General features: G+C 47.8%; 2 protein-coding genes across 2 annotated transcripts; one reads left to right on the plus strand and one right to left on the minus strand.

Annotated features, from left to right (window-relative positions):
• Window positions 1–5,119: 5,119 nt before the first annotated feature.
• DFJ58DRAFT_200453 (Phox-like protein) lies at window positions 5,120–6,026 on the minus strand. Its single transcript, XM_041379200.1, has 4 exons — window positions 5,888–6,026; window positions 5,628–5,831; window positions 5,503–5,577; window positions 5,120–5,446 (listed from the first exon to the last, which is right to left on the minus strand). Exons 1-4 carry the CDS (start codon window positions 5,996–5,998, stop codon window positions 5,276–5,278), a joined length of 561 nt encoding a protein of 186 aa, XP_041236552.1. The 5' UTR covers window positions 5,999–6,026; the 3' UTR covers window positions 5,120–5,275.
• Window positions 6,027–7,923: 1,897 nt separating this feature from the next.
• On the plus strand, window positions 7,924–9,471 carry DFJ58DRAFT_820494 (uncharacterized protein; the record flags this gene model as incomplete). Its single annotated transcript, XM_041391969.1, has 11 exons — window positions 7,924–8,009; window positions 8,074–8,146; window positions 8,194–8,243; window positions 8,292–8,346; window positions 8,458–8,510; window positions 8,566–8,648; window positions 8,773–8,984; window positions 9,033–9,057; window positions 9,109–9,151; window positions 9,256–9,315; window positions 9,370–9,471. The coding sequence occupies 11 exons, from the start codon at window positions 7,924–7,926 to the stop codon at window positions 9,434–9,436; spliced, it is 807 nt and encodes a 268-aa protein (XP_041236553.1). The 3' UTR covers window positions 9,437–9,471.
• Between the last annotated feature and the right edge of the window lie 1,106 nt (window positions 9,472–10,577).

Here is a 10,577-nt window from a genome sequence, read left to right on the forward strand (position 1 = left end):
ATAGTAGACTGGGATTTTTCCCGGAATATTTGGAGCACTGTGAGATGCATTCTCCAGACTGGATGACACCGAAATGGTACTATGTCCTCCAGTCCGTCTTTCCATAACAGCCCTACCAGCACATAATCAAGGCATTCCACTGGTTGACAACGATTGTTTGGCGAACGCTTCTGGTATAGGTGAAGTGGAGCCAATGAAACATATTATACCGTGCCCTCCGCATCTACATCAATACGAGTACAAAGGGCAACTCGTGTACGAGTATTAATAATGTCAAGGTACAGAAGAGAACTACTCAATTTCCGTGTTTCAAGATGCATGAGCAGCCACTCGTTGCGAGGGCAGCATTTCCATTAGCAATGTAGAGTTACCTCCATTCTTCGTTGAGAGCTGAGGGTAACACGAGTAAGAATCGTAGCACAGGCGACATCAGTACTAAAAGACCGTGACTTACCAGGGATCCAAGCAAGGAAGATGGCTTTTGTGGGCTCATCACTCATGTCCATCATGTATCGATATGATTCGAGTGCTGCTCCAAATTGACCTCCCCGAATTAGTGCATGGCATCGTTGCTGGTTTGCAGTTTGCCACAAGGACTTGAGGTCCCAACCGAAAAGCTGCACAAGCACGCGGTTGAGCATGGACAGATATGATTGTATCGAGTCATATCAACGTACCACGACAAAGCCCTCGTACATAGAATGAATGTCCGACTTAGAAAAGAAAGCGCCAGCGTTGACAGCGGCAGTGAAGTGGTCAACAGCCTCTTTGTAAAGGGCGCTATCCATGGCAATGATTCCCAGCTGAACTCGCAAATATGCCTGATGTGCGAAGCACGGAAAAACCAGTGAGTATACGAACCTGGGCTTGGTCAAGCGTATGATACTTACTTCCACGACACGAGAAGCGAGAGGATCGGCATTAGGACGGGCAGTTAGCTCTTGGACGAAATGCATCGCCTCTTCATGGTTATTTGCATTGAACAATGCGATGGCCTGAAAGCCTCTAATGAAGGATCGAATATGAATCGAAGATTTACCTACCTTGATCAAGAAAAGAAATTGCGTCGTCTTTGGATCTCCGTCGGTGGACGTGAATGCGAGGTCAAATTCTGTCATCGCTTCTCGGACCTGCTGTTTCCCGCAGAGGGCGATGCCCTTGGAGATATAGCCTGACAATGAAGGCTGAATGCTAATAGACTATGTCACGATCATCGTTAAGGGGGACACGATGGAGCGGTAGCAGTGTACTCACCTTGCTTGCATCATGAAGTGCGCGGTCCCATCCCAGTTGTCGCGCCATAACAAATGAACGGTTGGCATAGGAGGTACAGCTGTTAGCATCGACGTCGATCTCTTGTGTGAGCAATTGTTCGGCGGTAGTCAAGTCCCCCGTGATGCATGCATTACGGATGGTCTTGTCGATAGCCAAGATCTGCATGAGGGTAGTGGCATGCTCGACTTGTGTTATATGAGTTAAGATTGGAAACACGCCTTTAAATCAGGGCATTGAGCCTTTGAATCAAAAAGACGCGAGATGAGATGATGAAGGACCAGGAAATCAAGGAGATAGTACCTTTGCTGCCTGTTCCTCGAGAGCATCCTTCGGCAAAACATCCTTGGGTACTTCCCACTCTGAAACGTGCTTATCATCTCCGCTGAGGATGAGGTTGCCATCCATCGAGAAGGTGACGCATTCCGTTGCGCTGGAGTGCAGGAAGATGGCGATGGTTTGCCGGTCCAACAACGACCAGAGGCGGACATGGTTGTCATGAGATGCGGAGGCGATGAGTGTGCCACTAGGATGGATGGCAATGGCCCAGACAGCGTGAGCATGACCAGTCCAGGGATCACCGACCTGCTCCCAGGTCGATGCATCCCACTCTCGTATGCTAGGATCTTCATAACTTCCCGCTGAAATAAGGCGCGTACCATCGGGCGTCCACACGAGTGATATGTTGTATTGTGAGTGGCCCTTGAATTGTGCGATGCATTGCCTAGTGTCTGGGTGATAAATTTCGATATCACTCTGTGTTGCAATTGCGAGAAGTACGCCAGACGGGGAATACCGAACGCAGCGGACCGAACTACTACACGTAGTGACTTGGCGTACTTGGAGCAGCCGCGTCACGGTTTTTGTGTTCCACAGCTTTGTCGTGGAGTCGCCTGAACCAGTTGCCAGTACGATACCATCAGGAGAAAAGTCCAACGTGTAGATTAGACTGGAGTGGGCTCTGATGGAGGCTTGGGTCACCCAGGCGAGAGATTCTCTGTGCCAGGTGATGACTTCTCCGTTGCAATCGCCGCTTGCTATCAATTGCCCATCTCGTGATACCGCTAACGCTAACACCTCACTGCAATGCCCCGTCATTTTCTTCAACACCACACCTGTCTTCAAGTCCCACAGATGAAGCATCTTATCTTTTGAGCCGGTGATCATATGTTGTCTGTCGGGGAAAACTGCGACTGCAGTGACAGCGGATTCATGATCTTTAAACTGTCGATTGGGTGCGGTTGTAAGTTAGCTGTGACATTTGACTGGAGGCTGATGGTGTCGAGCACGCTCCAAGTGGACTTGGTAGAGGTATGATTGTGGGTAGAGCTGTAGAGGTGCGTGCATTTTATCCTGCTTCGCAACATCGATCAGACGCTCAAGGCATGAGGCTTTATCATAAGTCCCTTGGTACCATAGCATTCCAAATGAGCTAATGAGCTTTCCTCATGGCATGATCGACGTTGAATAGCATTATCGAATATGGTGGATCCAACCCTTCGACCAGAAATCCAACTCAACATCAAGATTTGAGCGTGGACAGCATAATGTTTGGTGACCGTTATGCAAGCTCATCACCGGCCACCGGCATACCACAACAACAGCCTGTCATTCTCCATGTCCCGAGGCAGGACGCTTCTTTCCTGCATGTTTACGGCCTGTCTAGAACGCGCTGTTATAACGACGACACGAATAACTCTTTAACACGTTCCAGGAAAGCTTATTGATGAAGCTATCCTAGCTGTTCCTTATCATTTTGAACCTCGATTAAGTTCATCATAACCATAGATGTGGCATGCAGTCCGGTGACATGTCGAACTTCTATTCCCTGGGACATTCTTACTGCAGATTCGGACGGTCGCGGGGTTATTTGTATTGAAGATAGTCGATAACCAGCTGTTCGAACTCTGCTTTGTACCCTTACGTCAGACCTCATGTTCGGCAGCACATCGATACCGGCACGACAGTCGCGGATCGGCATATATTACTGGTTCACCACCTTTGCCTGGCTTCTGTTAAGAGAATCGACCAAGACTGCCATCGGTCTGCATCTATGCTTGGTCTTCTTCGTATTGTATTCGTGTCAGCATGATAATGATACGCCTCTCTTTGGAGGTGATGTTTCACTCATGGCCTTCAAATATTTTGACCCTCGAAGGACCGGATAGAGATCGAGAGCCATACACACTAGATCTTACGGATCATTCAGATGGTGGCATATGCAAATGAAGGAGGAAATGATTCCGAAGCTTACGGTTCAGTTTAAGTGGAGCCACCTGGTGCAGGTGAAAGGAACACGTGTTATGGGCGTACTAGCTCTCGAACGATGGCTTAAACTTTGGACTTCAATGGATCAACGGTGAAGGAAATGATATCTGCCGCCGCCGCCGAGGTCTCATGGTCTGTAAACATTAATATTAAGTGATTTGTTTTCAGTCACCCCACTCGGGAACAAGTACATGAAATATCGACGTAATCGCACAAAAGATCTCCGGGGCGAGGACTGTCACCGTATGTCCGTTGGTGGCATATAGCGTCTTGCATTCTTACTTGAGAGCTCAGTGAAAGGCGATCGGGGACCGTAGCATGAGTGACATTTACTAAAAAGACTCACCAGAGAATCAAGCACATAAGCTGGCCTTCGTAACTTCATTACTCGCATCTATCATGGATCGGTACGATTCGAGTGCTTCTGCAAGTCTGCCAGTCCGAACGAGCGCAAGACATAGTTGCCTATTGGCGATTGGCCACAATGTCTCGAGATCCCACCCGAATAGCTGCGAAAACGCACAGCTGAGCGTGAAAGGGATTTGTGGTTGTATCATAGTATCTAATATGAACTCGATATCACTATCCGGACTCCGTTGCAATCGCAAGGCGCTCACCAGATGGCGAATATCGAACGCACTCCAACGCAGCGGACGTCACTATTACACTGGATTAGATTTCCTTGCCATGGAGATCCAATCGAGTGTAGTAGTGGTATCAGCCACGTCTCCTTACTCCACAGCTTCGTATTTCGATCCAGTGAACAAGTGACGAAACTCCGTCTGATCCTGGAGAAAATGTCAATGTGTAAATTCGATTGGAGTCGGCTTACATGGCTTCGGTGAGCGAGTCTCCAGTTTCTCCGTGCCAGGTGATGATCTCCCCGCTCCCATCGCCACTCCCCACACCTCACTGCGATGCCCTACCATGTTCTTCAAAAACTACCCCTATCTTGAAGTCCTCGCAGATAGAGGATCCATCTTGTTGTACGAGCCTGTGACCCATACGTCGTCTACAGGGAATACTGCGACTGCGAGTACTGCTCCATTATGATCTTTAAACGCTCGAACGGGTGAGAGACCTGAAATGAACTGTACCATTTTTCTGGAGGTCGAGGTGGACAAAAGGAGAAGGATAGCGAGTGGAGCCACAGAGGGGCACCTGGGTGTTTGTTGATGCTTCACCACATGATCAAACGCCCGAAACATGAGGCTCTTATCATAAGCACCTGGCACATGTGTCCAACTTGCGTCGCCGCAGCTTTAAAGATGACCCAACGAGCTCTACTGGTGCTATGATAGTCATGGCAGGTGTTGAACAACATTAATATCGAATGGACTCAATACTTCGAATATCAAGAAACTAACTCGATGATACTGATATGCAATCGCCAGCCAACGAGCTGTGAACCGGGAGCAGATTGATCCAGGAGCCGAGAAGAGACCTGTTATTGTTTCATCCATCAAACTTTTGAATCAAGGGTCTGAAATCGGGCAGAAAAGAGCACGAGTTGCAGCACGTTTGCATGGTGTCTTGGTTGCTGGTGAACGAACACTTGGAACCATGTGTATCGGAGACGAGCGCAGCGGAGCGTGCTTAATCTGATGGATATATCATAGGCAGAGTAAGTCGTAAGTAGGGTAGTATCCGAAATAAACAACAATAAAGAAAGATATTGTCCGTACCGTCACAGCTCATAGCACTCCGCGTGCAAAATACCATGCATAATAGACGCCTAATCCATAACCCACCACCTTACAGACTGACATGCACCAATCTCGGGGTGGAGGAGAACCGCGGAGAGCCAGTATTGTAGTTGTCTCCGGCGACGATCGACGAAAGCTGCTCGGTAGCGCGAAAAGGGAGATTTCGGGGGGAGGGCTGGGATGAAATGGTGTTGATGTTTCTGACGGGTGACTGAGTACTGAGATTTTGTTAAAATAGAACGAGGGGTAGACGCACAGGTAATGAATGTTTCAGAGCATCGTACAACAGCACGAAATCGCTATACCGCTTATGTGCGTGGATAGTAGTACCCTATTTACGGTCACCTCGGATCTGAACTACAACATAGAAGGTATGCGAACCTCTTTTGTGCGGATCACACAGTCATACACGACATAAGCTCCACCTAGCTTATCACCTACGCTCGTCCACCCCGCGATATGCACATTTCGGGCAAAAGCGAGACTCGTGCCTGAGTTGTCGTTTAGCCAAATGTCGCGCGAGAAAATAGAGGGTGGTCCCTGAGGAGATTTGGGCCGGGTGGATGGGCGAATGGACACTTGATCCTGGATGGTGGTCAGTTAAGTATTTTGGACGGTATTGAAAGAGCGGAGAAACGAACGTCACACAACTCATCGTACAATCGTGCTTCTGCTTCGACGTCAATTCCATCGTCCGGAATGACAACGAGAAGGCTTTCTGTATTTCGGAAAGGATGAGTGGGCGCGGGCATAGTGTTGACAGTGGGGACGAGAGCAAGTTTCCCCGATGATGACAAATCGGCCCGAGTCACTACATATAAATCGAGCTTGGACTTCCGCGATATATTTGGTTCAAATTTGATTATCGCAACGAGCAGCAAAGCAAAAGGTACCTAGACCACGTTTGATTTCCTGCCATGTTCGTGTACTCCACGGCTCTGTCTTGCCTCACCGGTCGCCAGCATGGAGCCGCATCTGGGGAAAAGTCAAGCGATTTGATACAAGGGTTGAGAACTTTGGTTGGTGTTTGGTTCAGAATGGATAGGTTCTTCCGTCCCCAGTCTCCGTAGTGACCATCGCTTGCTATCAATTGCCTGTCCGGTAGTGATACCGCCGTTAGCAGTATCTCCACCTCATCGCGTTGCCCCTTCATTTTCTTCAACACAAGACCGTTCTCCCACAGACGAAGCACCTTGCATTCCGCTGCCACTATATGTTTTCAGATTTCACGGTCCTTTCAAATTCTTTAACAGGTGTTTTGATTGGAACGATGAATTGCTCTGCCATCCTGGTGGATGGCTGGTCGTCTTGAGCAGTGAGCACGGAGGTGGTCTTGGTGAAGGACCGCGGGTGCCTTGCTGCTGTGGAGGTCTGTGTCTTTCACGTGGCTTGTGTTTCATAGACGCTCATGACAATTACCGTCACCCCCAACATCACTACAGGTGGGAAAACGTGCAACTCTTCAACCCACCGCCATTTCTACTGCAGTACCGAAGGAGACAAGCAACAATACCTAGGAGGGAACTACGTAAAGTGCAGCCTTCTCCAAATGAACTTTCATGCTGACCATCGCATGTACTTGAAAATAGACTTGGGGCCGGCGAATGTGGGAAGGGATAGTTGGCATTGATTTATCCAAACCCGTTCACAAAGTTCAACGTTCAATGCTACAGTCAATGTTCGCAGTAACGGGTATCTCAGCCATTTCCCAATACGCCACGCAAGCGACTGGAGTACAGTTTGAGTGGAGGTGTGTATCGTACCAATTGAACCCGGAATGGAAATCGATTGCGCCTTGATCTACGACGCATGTTTGGGAGGCTACAAGACCATGTCTCCCGGTCAATGATTAATGTGGATTGTAGCCGCGAACTGAACGGTCAAGGTGGGTTTTGGCTACTGTAACGAATGAGAAAGTAATAGGCATGTTAATAGTCACATCTAGGAAGAAGACATAAGAGCTTGAGTAAATTGCCCATTGGTATCAAGTAAGTGAGAATTATTAACCCATATGTGTCACTACTCAGTACTCAATTATTATCAATTTAAGTGAGAGTCGTTGAGGCGTGCCAATCCACGTCTATCTTGGGTAAAATGTCAAGTTAACGTTATCTACCTCGAGCTCTGAATGTTATGACATCCCTATTCACATGATTAAACCCCCCCCTCTGTGGAGTGAATGCAGTGCAAAAACTCTACTTGCCTTTGAGTAACAAATTACAGTTCCCTGTCAATTTTAATAAACTCGTGTTTATTTTTTGCATTGACCCTGTCTTTGACGCTCAAGCTGGGATGTGGGTGTTTCCACCAAGATGCTCTGCTAGTTGCACACGCTACTCCTATGAATACACGGTCTATAGCACTTACGAAGGCAAATACAGGTATGACCGTATTATACATCCTTGACCTTTAACTGACGCATTTATTGTGGTCTAATGCGCCAGGGCCGAGGTAGGCGAAGCTTCAGGGTCGCAAGTGTGGAGACATGGGTATCCTGAGTGCTTGTTATGATTGGCTACCGCAGAGCCACAGGGTTGAAAACGTTAGTGTGGGAGACTCGTATGTATGTAGCTACTCCGCTCGTCGTCCTTGAATAAGCGGGAAATTTTCTAGTCGACAGGGTGTCATTCCCGCAACGCACTAAACGTACACCTATCTGATCTATCCAATTCTCATCATGGTGGACTGGAACGATCCTGACCTCGAAGCAAAATTGGGGATGCTCTCAGTACAATTGTTGTATGCCATCCTTGGTTTATACGGGTGAGTGCTGCGCGTTGTAATGCTCTTAAATGTGACACCAATTAGCCTGTGTCTGCGTCTGCAGCTGGGAGTATATACGCTCCTCACACGTGGAGATAGCACTACTTCGGAGGCAGCTTCCATTTCGATGGCCTTTGGTGCGCATTCTCGAGGAAGTGAACGCTTGCCACTTACACACGCCCAGCTCTCGTACATAACCGCCAGATTCAGCTTCTTGATTGCAATCATTTTACAGTAAGCCAACAGATAGAAAGCGACAAGCGTACTGACATCCCTTGTCAGTGCGGTGCAATCTAGTCCCTTCTACACAGGCGTTGATTGTCAGAGTGAGTGTTTTGTAGACTTGATCTTCGTCGATGAGGCTTACCTCAATTTAGGCATAAATTTTGTAATCATAGTGAGCACGGGAGTACTTACTATTTTGCTGATTTACCTTCATATCATCTAGTTCTGTACAAACGTCGCCATCGGCTGCTCCACAACAAACTTAATGATCAGAACGCACGCTCATGATTATCTCTTGTACCATATTCGATCTCATGGTATATATGTGCAGGTGGCTGATTTGGAAGACCAATTACCTGCTGTGTCTTTTGCTAATCCTCTTATCACTAGGTCATTGGACAGTGCTCACTCTTTGTGCGTATTTGCTGCCCTCTAGTGTGATTATTTTGACTATTTTTAGTCCTGGCAACCGCTCGTGCATCCACCATAAACGGGGTGTGCGTGATCAATTTTGTCGATCTCGCATATGCTAGTGCAGTGGTCATATATGGTACGCATGTCGCATTTATGATCAATGGATACGTGATAATGAATACCTCGAGTGTAGTCATGTTATATGATTTGGCACTTTTGGTCTTTACCGTTATTGGACTTTTGAGGATGCCATCGTCTTCTACGCTATGGAAGACGCTCGTGAAACAAGGGGTGGTATATTTCATCATCAATTTTCTAGCGAACCTTATCCTACTGGTGTGTTCCTTCTTGTGAGACAGGGTGGTCGCAGACTAAACTTTGTAGGTCCTGAATCGATTGAACCTGAATCGTAAGACTGTTTCGCTGCATTTGCAAACGCCTACTCAGTCCGTGTCGTCAGTTATTATGAATGTTATTTTCGGAACGCCTGGTATGTGCCCATGGTTTCACTGACTTCATGTCGCTGACCTTTCAAAAGCGGCATGCATCTGGTCAGGACTCTCGTTACGACTTCTGATTCAGACGCATGACCTACTTTTATTTGCAGCACGATTGCATCTAACCAAGTAGTCCTCTCGCTTCTCCGTCCTTCATCCAATTATGAAAGGTTTTTCCTTTTTTTTCATCTTTATGTTTCACCAATCTCGTTTGTGACAAACAGCGACAGCACCTCGTCGGCTAAAGTGCATCCTCTGACGACTGACTTCGCCGTCGCGGCGCCATGGTAAAAGTTCTTTGTTTGAGATGCGTGTACGGTGGTTCATTGTGCGTTCAGGTTCCCGTCCGTGGCTGAGGCCTAAGAGAGTATTTGTTTAGAATCACCTCAAGTACTGCATCGTCCCTAGGTTTCATGAGGATTCGTATCTCGCCTTCGACGTATGGCAGTGTATGACGAATCGAGAGGCTCGGATTAGGAACGGGGATGGGACTTTGTATTGAGTCAAAGACTAGAGGACGATATTCGACGGGGAGAGGTATTAATACGCTGATTGAGACGGAGAATCAAAGGAGAACGTGTCTAACACATGTAACGAAGAGTGATTGCGTATGTAAAAGAAAAGGAAGAGTACGTACGAGAGTGACGTCGATAGTTGTATCTTGACACAGTGCACCCTAAACTTATCTATCTTGTCTCCATAATGCAAGACTCGAGATTTCCGATATGCCAGCGCTCGCAAGTTTGATGGAGCCTTCATGCATGATTAGATCTTGTGGAGGCGTAAATGATAGCGTATGCAGAGTCCAGACTGGACATCCAACTTGAAGCGAACATTCGCGAATCCTTTTAAGCCAGCAAAAGCACTTGGCAGACTTTGTCCCTCTACGGTTACCGCTACGCTTTCATTTATAACCACCTGAAAAATATAGCACGCATATGTCCGTGACACGCGTTGTTCACACATGAAGGGACTCTGAGACAATGGGACAACAGTGACCTTCCCAGGGGTCCTCAGTCTCGAGGGTGGAAGGTCATTCCCGTTATTGAATACCACTACATCTCCCCTGATCATTTATACACAGGAAGTGGAGTTTGTTGATAACGCGCTAGTCACCGATTTCCATACAACATAAATATCGCCTTGAGAGCCGAGCATGTGTGGATAATACAATGACACAAATCCAAATTGGGACACCCAGTACGATCTAGAAGCAGAAAACACGACCGGGCAGAGTGCTCCCCATATGTTCTCCCGAGTAGCCTGGCCCCCTGTTACGGGAGCAGCCTGCTGTTGTGATTCAGGCTCCTGATCGAGATATCCATCAGGTACCAGATCCTTGTCAGGGCCAGGAGCATCTACTGCAGCTAGGGTACCGCACGGGTAACACCGAGGGTCGGAAAGTTGACACCGCACCCCGCACCCGCCAACA

The sequence above is a fragment of the Suillus subalutaceus genome (genome assembly GCF_016647625.1).
Source record: "Suillus subalutaceus strain FC151 chromosome Unknown DFJ58scaffold_216, whole genome shotgun sequence".
Classification (NCBI taxonomy): domain Eukaryota; kingdom Fungi; phylum Basidiomycota; class Agaricomycetes; order Boletales; family Suillaceae; genus Suillus; species Suillus subalutaceus.